An 18,834-nucleotide genomic window follows, 5' to 3' on the forward strand; every position below is an offset into this window, starting at 1 on the left:
CTGGTCTGGCTGTGGAAGCTGGACAAACATGTCCTGCAAGCTCAGCTGCAGTACTACATGGCACAAGATTGGCTTGTGCATGGACAGCTTGGGCACCTGTATCAGGTGTACCTTCAATTTCACAACCATTCAAGGAAGAAAGAAATAGTGGGGGAAACAGAAGAGGGATGGGGTTTGTACATTGTCTGAATGGAGCTTTAGAGTGAGAACTTGGGATCTGATAAGAAATTGGATGCATTGAGCACTGGTGGGGATAAGAATGTGAGCAGGATTTGTCAAAGTGCAGCCAGAGGTGTGACTCCCATTGCACCAGGTACATCAGGCCCATCTCTTGTCTACTAAGAGGTATGAACCCCGCATAAAGTTTCAATTTTGGAGGTAGAAAAGAATAGACACAGTTAGTATCTGTGAGGATCAAAAGTGCATCTGGAAAGGAAAACTTTGTATTCAAATCTAAACAATTTGTGGTTGTTATCTTTGCAAAACAAACATTCTCATGCATTTGACTTTTTCCCCTGCTTACAAAACATGCTGGATGTTTTATGAAGGATGGAGCAAGATCTTTCACTGGTGGTTGTGTGCAGTACAACTAGCAGCAAGAGTTTCTGGCTGAGAGTGTCCTGTCACATACTGTTAGTAAAAAATTGAACTAATATGAGTCAGAGTGAGTGCTGACATCTCAGGACACCTACCTAAGAGCTAGCAGTCGTCCAGACCTGAGGCAGGGTATGTAGAGGGGGGAGTTGGTGCATTTCTTCTCCTTTGCAGCAGGACATGTGACCTCTGCACTTGCACATCCCATGTGCTCCTACTGTCCTGCTTGGCAGATGTTTGGTTTGAAGAAAGGCCAGAGTTCTTGCAGCGTGTCTCTAGGAGGTGCATGGTCTGTTTAATTCCTCTTGAACAAAACATCCAGTCTCCTGGTAGTGGATGCAGTATGTGGGAACTGAGTGAAAATCTTCATCTTAAAGCTTTTTGGTTAAGCCTTGACTTTTTCAGCCCCCTAAGCTATTATGGATGTTACAGTCTCCTTTATAAATTTTATTTTTAGTTGAGTAATGCAGATTTCAGTGGTTCCAGGGGGTCTGCCCTCCTCCTCTGCCTTTGCCATGACAACCTCAAATGAGGGTGGGGTGGAATGAGTGGGAAAAGAAACAGGAAGAGACACCCCAAAATCAAGCTAAACATTTATGTAATGAGTGAGTGTGTGCATTGGGGAGGTTCATATATATATATCTTGAGATAACGTGGATGTGCTGACATGTATGTTGTCTAACCCTGGCTGTGACACACAGTGCTTGAGCCTTTGGGACAGATGACGTCTCCCATCCTGTGCAGTGATTTGGTGTCACCCTCCCTCAAGATATCTGGGATGTTTGGATCTGTCTCTTTGTTATCTACCTTCGGCATGTCATTTCATTGGGCTATTTCAGCTTTCTTTCCTTTCCAGTTTGCCCCAAGCACAGGCACTGTGTGTGCTTGCAGCCTGACAGTCCTGATCACTGACTGCTTTGTCGTTGTGTCTGTGAAGCAGTAAATCAGCTGCACTGTGATAAATAGAAACTCTGCATGGGATTCCCTTTCTTTAAATAACCCAGTCTCCTTTTGCACAGAAAATGCCAAGAGACGGACTCTTAATATGTGGCAGATAAAGCCAAAAGCTGCCAAGGACTCCTCTCCCTGCTTTGAGAAGTAGTGCTGTCCTCCAGGAGATGAATATAAGTCTGTTGATGAGCTTTTCTAGCACGCCGCAGCTCTTTCTGGGTCAAAGACACAGCTGGGCAGAAAGGTAAATTTGTTCTCCACTGCTTGGTCAGCCCTTGGTTCCTCTGAAGATGCTTGTAAAAGGCTGTTTTCCTTGTTTCATCTCTCTTCTGGGTCACCTTCATGTAAGCAGACCTGGTTATAGAGCCGGTGATGCCTGTTGCCTCTGGTGTGCTGCACAGTCCCAGAGCGAGGGTAGGCACCAGAGTTCCCCCAAGCCACCATGCTGCAAGGCTGTGCCAGTGTTCAGAGAATGGGATAAGCTTGGGTCCAGCCCCAGCTGGTGATGGACAGCCAGCCAGCAGCACCTGGCTGGGACAAAGGGACCGGTCACTGGCAGGGACTTCTGTGGTCGCTTCCTCTCTGGCACGTGCAGCCTTGCCTGGGGAGCATAGCACGCATGTCCCCAGTAGATGGGCTGCTGCTGCTGTATAGGAGATCACACTCAGGGTACCAGGGAAAAATGTTTAAGGCTTACGGATGCTCACTTTGCCCCAGTGCTTATTCTCCAGGAGCCCCCTTGGAGCTCCTTCAACGGAGAGGAGGCTGGGGCCAGGCAGAGCATGTGACACGAGGAAGAAGCAGATGTAAAAACTCAGTTTTGTGTGAATGGGAAGTCAGCATGAGCACACAGCCTTGATGATCTGCTCATTTTGGTCGTGTGCTACCCCAGTGCAGCCTCAGAGCCAAGCCTGCTCTCTGCCACGTGGATTTGTCCTGCTGCCCTCCTTGGTTTGAGCAGTGCGCATGTCTTTGCAAGGACTTAGGCAATGACTTTCCTGTTCTGCTATTCAGGAGACAGAATCAGCCCCCTTACACAGGCAATTCTGGTGTGAATGCTGTGGTGTCCCTCTGCTTTCTGTCTCTGTGTGTTCACATTATGATCAGCTCTGCCAGGACTAACAGCCTATTCCATTCTCAGATGTGTTAGCGAGTGCTGGGACTCCATAGAATGCGTGGGAATCCCCCTGCCCTCAGAGATTCAGGGATCCTTGCATGGAGGCTCACACATGTTGCATGTACACCTGGGGGGCAGAAGGATGTTGCATGTGGGTGTATCCTCCTGGCCCAAGAGCTGCAGTTGAAAACTGCAGAGATATTTGTGTGAATTTCCTTTTTCTTTCTTGCTTGCTGGCTTCCTTTTTTTTTTTTTTTTTTGGGTTGTCTTGTTCCTCTCTTCTGATTTACTGAATGTGCTCACGTGGCCTTGGAGAGGGGGGTTCTCAAACCGTTTTTGCTTTCAAAAGGAAAAGAAGCTGGCAGGCGTTCATATTTCAGTTCTTGAGTTATGTAGGTTAAAGTCTCCCAGTGGGAACACGGAAGATATGAGAGAGCAGATCACTGGTGGTGATACTTGCTAGAAAGAAAACTGAAAAAAGGAGCACGTAATTCTAGAGCTACATCCAGACAAATGTGAGGTTTGAGAGGTATGTTTTCTGTCTGCTGTTAGAACCTAATTTCCATTTATTTGATTCAATTTGTGATAAAACGCCTCATTGTGTCTTAAGTAATAGTAGGAATTGCTAGTTTAGAAGCAGATTCTAAGTCACCAGTTGTTCATGTGCAGAGGGGGGAGCGTGTTTGTCAATGAAGCCTTGTTCTCAGTAATATAGCTAAAATTAATCATGATGTGGTCTATCTATTAAGAATAAGTCCGATACGTAAAGCTTTGTGACTAGTTCTGAGATTTCAGCTTCTGTAGGTTAAAGTGAGGGGTTCAGGACATAAGAGTTATGGGCAAAATGGGTTCCAGACCCTGTCCTGAATCTTTGTCGTCCCCAAACAAAAAGCTCTCCTCTAGTTTAAGACCTGTTTGATTACAGAATGTGGGCTTATGATCCAGTATTTGGGACTTTAAATAATGTCACTCTGCAGAAATGTGCATTAATATTCTCCTATTGAATCTTCACTGTTGAGACAATATAATTAAATTTTTGTCAGTATATTCAAAGTGGCATATTGTGTATTTTGCATTGAGCAAATGATAAGCTACAGTACATTAAACTGCTAATACAGGAAAATTCTTTTAAAATAATCCGTTGCCTTCTGTTAAATGAGAGATCATTACCCAACCCTGGTGTCTTGTCTTGGTCAAAATTTCTGTTGTTTTTAGGACCTCTTGAGAATTCTTTAAGGCCTAACTGGTTCCATTGGGACTTAATTAAAAATGAATTGTCTCTTTCTATTATGTAAAATAAAATATTTGGGTATGATATCTTCTTTACCGACTATAAAGTCTTACAACTTGAAAAATGCCTTGCTTGGATTGCAGACACGAGCTGATGCATGGGAACAAAGACAGACTTGTCAATTAACTCTCCTACTTTAGCTATTTTGTAGCTACTGAAACACAGTCCTGATCTTTCTAAATGAATGGCAAATACTACCATTAAATCCAATGCCTGCAAGTACTGAGTACTTAGCTGTCTATTCCTTATAACTACACTGAAAATATTTCTTTTATTCTTCTGTCTAAAAGCCATCATGAGGGCAGGAGATGCAGATTTGCTTTGAGAAGGACTCTGACAGTAAATGACATTTTGCAAAGACCCTTCAGTGCCTTTGTATCCATCCCTGTGAACTAAAAAAAAAAAAAAAAAAAGTCAAAGCTTTCTTTCCTAGTAGCCTTGTTAAAAGGCTGTTTCACACGTGCGAAGTCCCAGGAGACTCTCAGGTGTGAAGTACTTGATCCCCACTGGGGAGTGCTGCTGCCTTTCTGCACTATTTGAACTTCACAGAGTGCTGGAAATGGTATGAGAAAGCCAAGAAAAGGATCACGAGGCGCTTTGGTGCTGCCTTTGGTCACAGAAATTCCCAAAGTATGTCTAGCTCCTGAGTCGATACTCTTTCTGCTCTGCTGGCCACAGAAAGCACCATCTGTAATCACAGATAAAACCCAGCTGTTCGTTCTCTGGCAGGCTAATTAAAAAGTGCTGTGACCTCCCTAGGGCTAGTTGTGTCCTGTCAGTGGGATGAAGAAAAGGAGTCCAGCAGGGTTGCCTGGTATTTCAGCACTCAGCTTACTGGCATAATTTTAAATGGCTTTTATTGTATTGTGATTGTGTGATTCCAGAGCTAAGATGGATGCAGAGTGCATGTCTAACACATGGTTTCTGATCTGCAGGTGAGCGATGTGCTAGAAAAGTGCTGCTAGCACATTAATTTCCTGCAGAACCTCCCTTTCCACCAGCATCAACATGCAGAGCAACTACTCCCTGGTCATCACCACCAGAGAAACTCTCCAAGTACTCTATACAGCACGGACGAACTCATCGGCCACATTGCGCTCGCCCCCTCCCTGCCCACTTACCTCTTCAGATTATCAGTTTTCACTAATTCCTGCACTCTTCTCTGTGGTTTTTGTTCTGGGGTTGGTCGGCAACAGCACGGTGGTTGTGGTGCTTTGTCGTCACAGTGGCCTCAAAACAGTCGCTAATATCTATATTTTCAACCTGGCCATGGCGGATTTGCTGTGCCTCGCCACCCTTCCCTTCTGGGCTACCTACTATGCGCACGGGTACAACTGGCTCTTTGGGTCTCTCATGTGCAAAATCTCCAGTTCTGTCTTGTGCTTGAACATGTTTGCAAGTATATTTTTCATTACGTGCATGAGTGTGGACCGGTACCATGCTATTGTCCACCCTATTCGCTCTCAGAGAAGAACGCCACAACAAGCTTATTTTATAGCGTTGGTTGTGTGGGGCCTTGCCTGTTCATCCTCCCTCCCAACTTTTTATTTCCGTGACACTAACTACATTGAAAGCTTGGGGGTCAATGCTTGCATTATGGCCTTTCCTCAGGAGAATTATGCAAAATGGTCTGTGGCAACAGCCTTCGTGAAAAATGCACTTGGCTTCTTCATCCCCTTGACAGTGATCACCACATGCTACATCTGGATCAGGAGTCACTTGCTCAAAGCACAGGAGTTTGGGAAAAACAAACAGAAGAGGGACAAAGTCCTAAAGCTGGTGGCTGCTGTTGTTGCAGCCTTCTTAATTTCCTGGCTCCCATTCCACATTTTAACGTTTTTGGATGCCTTGACTCATATGAACATCATTAACAACTGTGACGTGACAAGGTTCATTGATACAGTGCTGCCATTTGGCATCTGCATGGCATTCGCCAACAGCTGCATCAACCCTTTGCTGTACTGCTTTATTGGGAACCAGTTCCAGGAGAAGCTCCATCGTTTGTTTAAGCGACGAGTTTTTCAGTTCAACAGCCATCAAGAGAGCTCTTCTTTGAGGAAAGGGAGCTGCTTCAAAGATGCTGAAACCCCCATGAGCAGGGAAGGGGGGCCTGAGTCCTTGCTGTAGGTACTGGGGCATGATGTGGGGCAATGTCAGTGCAGCTGGCTGTCCCTGTAGTGGTGACACTCTTCTCTCCTGTTCCCTTTGCTTTGTGACCTTTCATTCACCAGCTGTTTGAAGGAGAATCTGTTTTTCTCGTACATGGGGATTTATTCTTCCTTTCTGCAACGAGCACTCAAGTTTTAGATAGAGGGAAGATTCTGGCAAATAAATATATTGATGGCATTTTAAATATCAGCTTGTGTGTGGCTGAGATCAGGCGAGTGTTTAGTGTAACGCAAAAAGACAAAATATACCAAAGGACAATCCTGTGATAGCTACAATTGCATTGGTGCTGCGTATTATACCCTAAGCTGGTTTTCTAAAAGACATTCTCACTAGAGAACATGTAAATAAAGCAGTGCAGATGCTTCTGTACCCATCTGTAAGAAAATATCTTTACCTTTATTTTATATATTTTTTTAATTATTATTTTTTTAAATACATGGCTAGAGATGTTGTATGTAAAATTAAATGTACCTCCTGCTTGCTTAGGCCTGGGATCCTGAGAACAGGGGGAGACATGATTCTGTGAACTGCTGGAGGAAGGAGAGTATTCTTGGGGGAAAGAACAACCACATACATGTTTTCATACCTTTCTCATAGCAGGTAACAGGTTCACAGGCCAGATGGTCCTTTGCTTTGATTCAGTATGGTCACTTTTGATAGTAATGCCCCGTGAACTGAACATGTTATGTCCCACTGCTGATTGGGCATGTGGAGTCCCACATGCTGTCCAGCAACCTTTGGTGAAAGGACTTGCTGATCATCTAGACTTTTTGCATTTTAAATGTTGATTACTACTGTAATTTCGGGGTACTGTGTACAGAAAGTGTGGCTCTGTCTTGGCACCCAGAAGCAAAACCATGGTGTGACTCCTAAGACTTACCCGTATCTCACTATGGGAATTTATTAATTTGTAAATAAAAGAAAGACGGGGGGGGGGGGGGGGGGGAAGTATTTGGCAAATACTGATTGTATTTTGGGGTCGCTTTTGACAATTATTTGAATTTTTCTTTTGCTGAAGAGATGCTTGTCCTTTTGGATTCTTCAGAAAGGATCACATTTGGTAGGCTTAATCTGAAAGAGGGACCTATTAGCACCTTGCTCAATTGACAGCAGTTTGTCCCCAGGCTGGGTGACCCAGGGTGACCAATAGTTTCAGGGAATTCTCTCTGGCAAGTTATTATTGAGGCTTGTGTTAGCAGTTTTGGGTCCATGGGTCAGAAATTATACCTGCCAGCTCAGTAAGCAGGAGTCTGGCCTCCCTGGAAGTCCCAACACTGGCTGGTGCCTGGAAGCCCTGGGAACCTGGTGCAGGAGCTGTATTTCACTGTTAGGGTGGTGGTAAGTTTCTTCACTGGTGCTCCTGGAAATGGGATTATGCAAGAAATGTGCTAGTCTCAGAGTGATGCGAGATGGCAAGTTTGTGCAGAACTTGGCAAAACAGGGGCTTGACCACAAATAACCCCTTCTTCTTGTCCTGGTCTGATGTTCTGTAAGGGGTTATGTAGGTGGAGAGATGCTTGTCCCACAAAGTGGAAGATCCACTAATGTGTCTCCCCTGGAATGTTTTTGTCGAAAATGTTCCGAGGAGCTAATAGTGTCTGGGGTGTTGGATATTTCTGGAAGGACAAACTGTTAATTGCTCAGCAAGGAGCACAACACCACAGACATGCTACAGCAAAACAAATCTTCATACTAAGGAAATTGCCAGGTCTTCAAAGTGGCAGGCTCAGAGGAGTAAGAAGAGGTTGTGGAAGCTTTTTACCTTTTTACCTTTGCTGCAATACAGGTCAGTAATGAACACAACTGTGCCCTTAATTGTCATCTTCATAGTCTCAAAACAAAAGCTAAACTACACCACCTGGCCCCAGTGCTACCTATGCTTCAGCTGTACCCATCCTCAGTGTAAGCACAGACTGCACATTTTCTACACATCAGTTTGGACCTGCTCAGAAAGAACAGTTTTTAACAAGTATCATGCCTTCTGCCTGGTGTGCAGACCTACAGATAGGAAAATACTATGAGAATCTGAAATCCAGCTCCAGTTGCCTTTACACCTAGTAAGAGGCTAGAGAAAATGAGGACAAAGCTTTCCGAGGAGAGAGCACTGAAGCAGCATCTCCCACTGCTGCAGCTGGAGGGCAGGGATTAATGACCGCTTGCTGGGGCTGAGGCAGCTGCACTCAATGTTACTCTCCTAGAAACAGGGAAACTAAACAAGAGTATTAAATGGGAAGCAAAACTGAGAGGGAAGGAAAATTCCTTCTTTCAAAATGCATTTTCAAAAGAAGTCTACCCTGAAGGGCCTATACTGCAAGAGCGACAAACAAAAAGCGACCCTCTGAGCTTGGCAGTGTGACATCTCTGTTTGCCAGATCTGCCTTGTACCTCTAATAAATAGGTCGTGGATTTGAGTAGCATGGTTAAACAAACATCCAAAAAACTCTGTCTGGAGAGGAACGTGAGATGGAAGTGGGGGAGGTGCTGTATCAAGGGTTTTGCTTTATTTTTAGAGCATATTGAATAATATTGAGCTCTATGAATTTCCTTCATCATGCTCAAGTTTCTCATGGGATTTTTCAGGGATTTTTGATGAAAATGTGGGGCTTTTCACAGTTTCAGTGTGTTGTGTTTATTTTTTTAGGATTTTCCACAAAAGATTGTGGACAGAAATTTAATTTGTTTTGGTTTTTTTTTCTTTTCTCCTTGCAAATTTAGAAGCTACTTTTTTTCCTTCCAAGAGAACATTTTACAGATGTTTACAAACGATTCTAATAGTTGTGCAGTGCTACAGCCTCTCTCTGTCAGACCCCAATTCCCCCTCCTACCCTGGTCCTTTGCAAGCCCTGTGTTCCCTTAGGCACTCCTAGAAAATGCAGACAGCCTGTCCAAGGCCAGAGACCTGCAGCCCTTTGGCAAGTGTGCAGCCCTGGGAGCCACGCTCAGGCCAGCCTTGTCATCCCTCAGTCGCCTGTGCCTGCCCTGAGATTATGCCCTAGAGCGATGCACGCAGTTTCGGTAGGGACATTGGGAGTGTGTGCGGTTGCCTCAGTGTCTTGCTCACTCTGCCAGTACAGCGAGAGGAATTTATGAACAACAGCTGGATTTTGCCTGGGGCTGCACCCACTCTGCCCTGCCATGGTGCGGTCAATGTCAGTGGAGAGGAAAGCCCACTGTGGAAGGGGTACACTGTGATCTACCAGGTGGAAATGCTGATGGGTTTGCAGTCAAAGCTGAAAGTGGTAGTAGGATTTCTGTGGAGAGGAGAATGTCCTGGGCCTGTCCAGTGGATCTTTGCGCAAAGGAAGGGATGGTTTCCTACAGGGGTCAGTCAGTCTGTCGTATTTGCACAGTAAATCCTGTTTGCAGCTTCCTTTTCTAGCTGTAGTTGATTACTCTCAGCTTAAATGAATTGCAGAGAGTCTCAGTCCAAATTGAACATCCTGTGTGTGTCCCTGAGGTGACTTGAGTATGGAACTTCAACATATGAAGCAGAGAAAGTTACTGGCATTTATTAGCATAAGCTAGTGCTGGGTGGTGAGCTAAATGCTTTGTTTATGTAAGATATAAGAAATGTTTGGTACAGCATGTTCTCCCTGAGAAGTCAACACAGCCTGAGCATGTGCTGGCACCCACTCAGCACACTTGTCCTGTTCCTCAGGCCAGATTTTGGGCAGGAATATCATCTTGCCACCCTGCAGCCGACTACCACAACTTGGCTGTACTTCACAACACATCCCCTTGTCCTTGCTGAAGGGCGAGGAGGTGCCATGGAGCAAGTGAACTGCTTGTGTTTCCCCATGAAAATGAGGACTTTTAGATACTGTACTTGAGTGGTCCTGGCAGGAATGCAGGAAACCTGAAGCATGGGGAATGAGGTGGTTTGGCAGCCTTTCCTCCATGCTGGCAGACTTGCTGCTCTCGTCTCAAATCTCCTTCCATTGGAGGAAAATGGCTGTTGTTGTTGGGAAGGGCTGCTACTTTCAGCAAGGTCCTGGGATGTGCCTTCCTCATGTCTGCCTGCTGAGGGTTCTGGCTGGGTGCAACAGAGAGGGGCTTGTTGCTCTGGCCCATAGGGTCTGCTAGGAAGGGTTTGTGAGTCTCCAGTCTAATAGAAGCAGCCCAGAGATGCTGTCTTCAAGATCACATATCCTCCAGTCTGGGTACAGTGGTCAGCCAATTGCCTTGATATTTGGCAGAGCATCCAGTGAGGTACCTGTCTGAAAGCCAATACTCCCCCCTGTTTGCTAGTTTTCATTAGAATCAAAAGAGGAAAGAAAAGAAACAAAAAACCAAATGAACGTGGAATAAAAAATGAGATTTGTTTATGGAAAGCAGCAGGTTTGTGTGTGTTTAAAGGGGAATAATGCCTAACCCTGTGGAATACCCAGGTGCCAGCAGCAAGCCTGTGTGCATTCACCTTGCCTAATAAGATTTTGGCAGACCTTCTCCCACACTGGCTTTTCCACATCTGTAATCACCACTTTGCAGTATTGTGGTGGCCTCAGCTTTGCTGCCTCTGGGAAACAGGGCTATGGGGTACTGGGCCTGTGTTTCAACGCAGGCACACCTGCTACCATGGGCAGCAAGGATGAGAACCAGAGGAGCTTATACCTCTTCTGCACAGGAAGCCCAGAAGGACCTTGCCGCAGCACTCCTGTCCTTGATAACCCATAGGATAGCCATCCATCCACCCATGCCTCCCTCTCTCTCTCTGTGCCCGAGCTGTAATCCTGCCCACTTCAAATATTAGCCCTTACATCTGTCAAAAAACAGGGATGGTGGTGTAACTCCTTCAGCTTCCAAAACCAGCTTTTTCAGCTGTGCTGTCTGTCTGTCACTAGAGTGATATGGGGCAAGAAGACAGCAGGCGATTGTACAGGCTTGGCTAAAAAGTTCTGGACCTTGGACTTGGAGTGGAGAGCCCAGGGACAGGGAGGAAGCCAGCCTCTCTCATTGCCTCTTCCAAATGTTTGCTTTCCACTTCCTCTTCCACTGACACAGACTCTGAATTTGACACTATAAGCTCTGGATAGAACTCTGTTAATCCCCAAAACATTTCACAGGGACAAAGCAGAGTAATGTGGAAGTGGATGAGGGTCATGACATCAATTTCCCTGCTGTGAGATACATCTGAACTTACCCCATCTCCCCTGCTGACAACCAGTATCTCCTCAGATTAAACAAAAGTAAGTTTGTGAAGCTCTGCTCCATTCCTGTAAGACAAGCAGTTTTAAAGGAAGCCAGGATCCAGTGGGAGGTTTGGCTTTAAGAACTGTAAATTTGAATATTTTATTGGTTTTACAGCAAATAAGAAAATCAACAATACCCAACACAATGAACTACGACAGTCCAAATGTGACTTCTCCAACATAACTGCCAAGTCAACATGACAGACAGCTAAAATTAAACAGAGGATGAGACTGTCTCTAGAAATCTGACTTACCTTGTGACAAATGTAAGAAGCCTTTCCAGCAGGAAGAAAAATGGTATAATTATTAAATGAGTTTAGACAGAGATTTATTGGATATATAAGATACAATTGCTGTTGAATGATGTGTGTGAGAGCTTGCAGATACTTAATGCAATGAAGTGGAAAGATGTCACATTCATACAATATATCCACAAGGAAGCAGAAGGAGCACATTATTATTGCTGTTTAAACTTTGGTTTAACAGTGTCTTCACATTCCCTAGGGATGGCTCTGAGGTTGGTCTGAAGCTATTGGCCCACACATAATGCAGCTCATTCATTGTGGAGGAAGTAAATGCAGGTAGAAGTGTTTGCTGTGCTGGAAGCATGGGGCTGAACTCTGAAATAACTTCCCTGTACCCTAAACTTGCCCCTTTGTGCTTTGCTGCAAGATGGCATGTGGGCAGCTGGCATGTGGGCCCTGAGGCTAGGCAGTGGGGAGCCCTCAGCCACAACCATCCCTGCCCCAGGCACGCCGGGGTGCCCTGCTAGCCAGGGTGCAGTGCTGTACTTAATGCACAGCCTCCTTCAAAAAGCACAGCAAAACATCTGCATTAAGCGTTAGGACTGCATCCAAACATGTGGCTCTTTTGCAATGACAGGAAAGTGAAAATTACGGCGAATACAGCATGTGCTAGGCACGCAGCTGTGTCATGACAGAGTAGAAAAAAATGTAGCAGCTACCACTGTCTCTGAAGAAAATGAAGCACTTCATCTGTAGCCTTAAAATCTGTTGCTTCCCAAAATCTTTGATGAGAAGATGTTTATGTGGCATACAACTGTTTAGGGTCTTCACTTTCAGGGGAACACAGTAGGTTTTCTTTTCAGATGCTAACCAGCCTTACTCTGTATTGTTTGACTTGCGCTGCTAAGTGCTTTAAGGAGTTTTACACGTGATGAAATAGATTTCACGCTTATGACGCTCACACTGCTAGCATCTTACCCAGCAAACCCCTTCACTGACCACAGTGAGGCTTGTTCCAAAGTAAGGACAGTGCAATTTGGCTCTATATACAAATTTCTACAGTTGTGAATCCCTTTTTATCATGAAGTGCTGAATGTCCTTGTTTTACTGTATTAATCGTCTTCTTTTAGAAGAGTACAGTGAGCAGAATTTGTTCTTCAAAGTGCTCGTGCTTCTTTGGAAGAGGATTCCTCCATGTACAATTCAGTATGCAGGAAATAGGTTTGATAAAGGTCTACTTAAGAATGTACTTTCAGACCCAGATAGTCTTTGTAATGTAAGCAACATGGTTAATAGTAAAAAGATTTGTTTTTCTTTCAAATCTGTGGTAATAGACTACTGCAGCTTGGAACATGTGGGCTTTTATTAGGTAAATGATACAACCCAACGGAGTTGTTTTCAAGGACAAGTCTAGGAAAAAATAGTTTAGAGTACAATACTAAATGTGCTATATTAACTGGGGAGAGTCCCGTGGACATCACTGGTTCAGCCTGGGATCTGGCAGTCTTTCATCTGGTTTTATTTTGATCTTCATCCTCTGCTGGAATGCAAAGAGATCTTTCTTTTGTCCGTTGGAGCACCCAAAAAAGAAATTACCCAGAAGGGCCAGGAATGTTTATTCCTTCAGCATGGATCTGAACTACAGGACAACTAGCTGTTTTTCTAGCTGCTAGCTACTTTTCTGCTGAGGTTTGATACTTTGCAGGTAACTCACTCTAGGATGAACTGGGAACACAAACAGGTAACCAAAACAAATAGATAGGAAGTTTTTAATGTTGGGCTACCCTGTAGCTAATTCAGCTGCAAGAGTACCCAGAGCAGACTTTATGCTGAAGGCAGGATCAGATTTTATCCATACCCAAGCTGGGTGGGAAATTATGTTGTTGTCGATTGCTAAGACAGCACTTGGGTTAAGCAAGACTGTTCTAAGGCATACCACTGAAAAAAAAAAAAATCTGCCATTTGAAAAAATGTCAGAGGTTCATGTGGAACGAACAGGGTGAATTCAGCCTGAGGGTCTGTTGAAAGCCTCTGAGTAATTACTGAGGAATGTTCACAGGTTTTCCTTGGGTCGCAGAGCAGGTGACAGTGCTGAGGACTTGTTCTGATGCATTGGGACACTGGTAACACATGGCCCAGTGAAGCAAGCTAGATGCGGTTGGAGACACATGAAGAATTAAGAGGTTGTTCCTGGAGCTCCCTCCTACTGTGGATCCTGTCATAAATCTTTGCTGTGTTCATGTTGCCACCTGTGCCTGTCCTATACTCTTCATCATAACATTACTGCAGGTATGCATGTTACACCAGCTGAAAATATAACAGTAAATGTGGTAACATTTAACATCCTCTCTGAACAGCTCATATAAAGTAGCATAATGCTGGCAGTTAACATCTACAGCTGTCACTGAACATTTCCTTTGCCCTTGCTGCCTTTGTGTCTCCAAGCTCTTTATAGACCCAATATTTAATGAGAGCACGTAGAGGAAATCTGTCTTCACCTTCATTGGGGTCTTAAACCCTCCCTTATCACTGGTTGGAGAAGAAAAATACTCCAAAGAAGCAGTGGAGCTAAGTCAGAGGTACAGCAGCACAGTGAGGCAAATCGAGAGCTATGCGTTCTCCTTCATGTGGTGACCAAAAGAAATCACCAACCACTTTCCTCTTCACAGGGGTGTCCATATGATTCCCCAGAGAAACAGCCTTGTGCTGGCTCTTCATTTAGTCGCTCTCTAAGCTCGAGTCTTTGTTCTGTACCTGGCATGAAGCATTTACCAGCTCTGTAAACAAATTCACCCCACTTCTACTGATGGAGGAAGTTGCAGTTCAGCCACACCATGGCAAAACATGCTTTATTTCCTCGTATGATCTCACATAACAGTACATACTGCTCTAAAGGCTGAATGTGCTTGCAGGCATTTTTTTAGCACAAAGCTTATCCTGTAGAAGCTCAATGACTTTGCAATAAAGTGATTGTGCTTTCTGTGGTTGGGAAACACTGAAAGACAAATTAAGAATCCCTGTCCTAAAGCTATTTTACCAGAGTGCTCTCTTGCTCTAGGCAATGCCTCATTTCCTCATTAGCCTCTTCAAGAAAATGCTCCAATTAAACTGTTATGTGCTGGTGTCTGTATTAGATATTTTAACATCCTTGAAAGTCTCTTAAATGCTCTGTGATTCATCACATTTTCTGCTTTTGCAGCCCACTTGGCAGCAAGAGGACACACTACTGGAGTGCATGAGCTTCGTTCAAAGGAGGAAGCAAGGCTCTGATTGTTTTTTTTTGGATTTTACCTGGGAAAACCTGAGCAGAGTAGAGAAGAGTAACTATTCTATTTTCACATCCTCTTACCTTCTGCATTTGAGTTGGCCGAAGGGATATTGTGGGGTTTTTTTCGGGAATAAAATACTATGTGTACCTCCTTTGGAAGTTGCTGTGTGGATAAAACATTGTTTAAGGCTCAGGCTTCAAGCCAAGTTACAGATACTCTGTTCTGTATTCTGAGTTATACTGAATGCATTCCAGCCAGGAAACAATGAGCTGTTTTGCAGTATTAATCTTAAAGCCCTACTGAACAAAGTTCTGTAGATTTGCTTAATGATTTTTTTTTAACTTTTGGTTAAGTTCTTATAATGACATATCAGACCTTCTCTGAAAGAAGAAAGAGGCCACCTAGTGCCAAATTATAGGCTGCTGCAGAAAACCATTTGCTTGGAAGGTATGAAAACATAATTTTGGTGTAACAATAATACTATTTGTGTCATTAAAAAAAAAAAAAAAGGAGAGTTAGACACTGAAAATCAGATTGCAATTGGTTGTACTTTTAAAACTTCTGCACGTCTATTTTACAGGTGGATCTACAGCTTATTATAAACAAGGGTGAGATTTGACAGTCTTTAAGTTACTGAAAGTTCAGTGTAGCACTCAGAAGATGAGTTCCAATCTGTTTGGTAACTACACTGTTGTATGTATGAAAATCCCTCTACCCCATGGAATATTATCAAAGCCGAGTGAGAGGTGGAGCGTAATTGAACAAATCTCCATGGAAGGTAACTGGTGGAGCCAGACCAGCTGCTAGAGAACTACAGAAAATCCCTGTGGGCTGCTGTTGTCTGTGAGTGAAGATACCACCGGCACTGCAGGACCTCTGGCTTCCTTTATGGTGAAGAAAAAGTTGCCCCAGCAGTTTGTTTCACATTTTATAAGTCTGAATTGCCTTCTGGCATTGCTCCTCTTTCTACATTGACTTTTAAGGGAGCTTAGAGCTACTGGTATATTTGGAGGAGGGTCTAAACTTATGTTGTTGTCCTCTGGAGACACTTAGCTTTTCAGGCATTGTCTGCACAAGGAAACTGGGCTCCTAGCTGGCTGTACTTAATCTCATTTGGATGACAAGTGTAGATGGCACGAATAGCTCCCCAAGGCATGTATCAAGCATCTGTGTTAAATATTGGTCTTGCATGCTTTAGGTGGTCAGCCAGGCTTCCAGTGACACCCTTGCTTTCAAAGGGAATCTACTGTATAGAAAGTGCAGGGTAATCTGGATACATAAAACATATGTAGGGAAATGCCTGTATCCATCTGGAGTGAGTCTGTCTATATAACATGAAACACTTTCCCTGGGAGAAGAAAGAACACTTTTCCATGTCCCCTTCTGAGCCTTGGTGTTGTCCAAAAAGATGGCTGAAACAATTAAAGTTCTTAAATTTTAGATTTGTTGTATTTTGGTCCTTAGTTTCTCTTGTTAGTCACTGGCAGCTGGAACCTTCTCAAAGTTTCGTACATTCCAAATTAGAACCTAAGTACCTTCTTTGAAGGACCCAGAGATGGAGGTGCCCAAAATCGATGTCTATGTGCACTTGTGCCCATTTTATTGTATTCAAGCAATACCATGAAAATACTTCCTCCCTACAAATATCCACTATGTACTTCAGGACTTCATTTTAGCACTATCTGCAAGCACAGCGAATGCTAGCATGGGACTTCACAAGTCATCATATATGGCCCATTTTACAGTCTCCAGTGGCATTGAATTCCAGCAAAGTCAATTTTATTTTTTATGTAGCTATAGTAAGAGTAGAGTTCTGGTGTACATCTCAAAAAAAATTACACAGAAGTAAAGGGTAAAACAGAAGACAAGGTAGGATTCCATCTAAGATTACACATGAAGAAATGAGCTTTGCTCTGCATTTGAGACATTTAGCTGCAGGCATAAATTGTTTTCCAGATAAGATGAGAATAGCAAAAATAATAATTTTTTTAAAGTTGCATAACTTCAGAGAAAAAAAACTTTAGAGGACTCAATGTGACAAACTCCACAGATATGAATATTACTTTATACGTTAATGAAATATTTAAGATGTTTGGAAAGTGCTTGTGGCAGTTCCGTGTAGAAATTCCAGCCCTTTTACATATTTCAGTGTAAATATCACTATATATTTCAGTATATCTAACTCAGTCTGGAACCTATGTGGGTATTAAATTAATTTCAGAGGAAAGCAATTTGTTTTCTATTTGCTGGAATCTAAGTTAGTAATAACTTAATAGGAACAGAAGTCCTCAGTGCCTGGCTTTAATGCCTCCCCAGTTATTTGGCTCATATGAAGTCTACCACAGGTGTGCTGTGAGATATGTTTTCTGTTCATGAATATGACAATTCAGGCTAGTGTGAGCTTAGGTTTTTCTCTATGCCTGTCTAATATCTGAAATTCCAAGATTTTAAGACAAGACAGTTGTTTATAATTGTCTACTCTTATCTCCTCCACAGGAGCTTGGTGAATTAAAACTCGCGTCAGCAAGGGCTCATGGTTGAACTTAATCATTGGTTTTCTACCTCTTTGGATATATGAATCCTAAAAAAAAATCCTGTGAAAGTGCAAACCCAAAAAAGTACAGCTATTGTTTTATAATTGTCCTTTGTAGACCCTTAGACCCTGCAGGGATCATGGACAAGAGACTGCAAACCACTGAGCTGTGTTTTGCAGCAGATTGGAAAACTATGACGTATCTGACTGAATATGGTTTTAACATTCTGAAAATGAATGTGCATATGCTAAGGTGTATACACACAAACTCACATGCTTTTAAGTCAAAAGGTAGCCTAGGCACTTATGCTGATCCTCTTACATCTATAGAGTAGTGCCTCCACCCATGAGCCATTGATACCATTGTTATTACAAACCAGTTAGGTTAATCATGGAGAAGGAAAACACTCTCTGCATGGAGGTGATCAAAAGCTCTCAGAAAATATTTCAGGTAAATACAACATTCTTTGCTGGTGAAGATCTATCTGGTAGGAAATTTTCTTGGTGGTTCGTTATCTTTGAAGGCAGCAGCAGACTGCATCTTCATGTTCCCTTCCAAAACACAGTCCAGGAATAGTGCACTGTAGTTAGTCTGCAAATGATGTGTTTGAAAGTGTGTTCATTGCAATGAACAATCCCACTTCTGAGGAACTTCTGGGCTGCAACTGAATAGTGGAGTCCTCTTTTCAATATGTACAGTCACAAGCAGCAATTTCCTGTGTCTTTCTATCATATGTTTAATAAAAGCTGTTCCCTCTTCTGTCTCAAGCAAAATGATTACTTGAGTAAATAAATACCACCTGGTAGATTTAGCAGCAGCTCTCTTTCCTTTCAGAGTGCTAACTTCTGCCTGCAGAGTCCTCCAGGGTTTTCTGTCTTGTGCCGTTGAGGAAATGTTCTTAAACCCTTAAGAGACAGAAGAACTGAAGGAATGCTCTGGAGCTTTTCTGATAAGCTTCAAAATTCCCTGGTAGTATTAAAGTCTTAACTTTCCAAACCTGAAGAAATCATACAGACAAAAATTGCACACATGATGAACACATACAAACAAAAATACCATGTTTCAGCCAAGAGGCAACATTCTTCTTAAGGTTTCTTTTAACAAGATACTGCAATATTTTTTGCCGTTTCCCACAAAAACTAAAGGTAATATTGAGAAACCTGATGCTGCCCATTAGTCTTGTTCACTGCAATAATTCCTGATGAAAGAGGGAAGCACACAAAGCTTCATTTGCTTTCCCTTTTCCCTGCTTTGCCTTTGTGTAAGCCTACTGAAGCTGTCAGGTCAGCGTTTCAGAGTTGAACCTGACCGTCCTTTCCCTGAGTAGGGCCGGGGTCAGTCATCCTTATTAGTAAAGATCTCCTCAGTTCTATTTTTCTTTTTTTAAGCTTACCTTTTCTATTCTGAAAATCTCCGACAAAATTTACTTACACATTTTCCTATCTGACTCACAGCTCTTACAGAACTTTAGCAAT

At 43.3% G+C, this 18,834-nt stretch overlaps 1 protein-coding gene across 1 annotated transcript; it reads left to right on the plus strand.

Annotated features, from left to right (window-relative positions):
• The first annotated feature begins 4,961 nt into the window (after nt 1-4,961).
• On the plus strand, nt 4,962-6,080 carry AGTR2 (angiotensin II receptor type 2). Its single transcript, XM_009956724.2, has one exon. The coding sequence runs from the start codon at nt 4,962-4,964 to the stop codon at nt 6,078-6,080; it is 1,119 nt and encodes a 372-aa protein (XP_009955026.2).
• The last annotated feature ends 12,754 nt before the right edge of the window (nt 6,081-18,834 follow it).

This window comes from Leptosomus discolor, chromosome 9 (assembly GCF_034619465.1).
Source record: "Leptosomus discolor isolate bLepDis1 chromosome 9, bLepDis1.hap2, whole genome shotgun sequence".
Taxonomy (NCBI): Eukaryota; Metazoa; Chordata; class Aves; order Leptosomiformes; family Leptosomidae; genus Leptosomus; species Leptosomus discolor.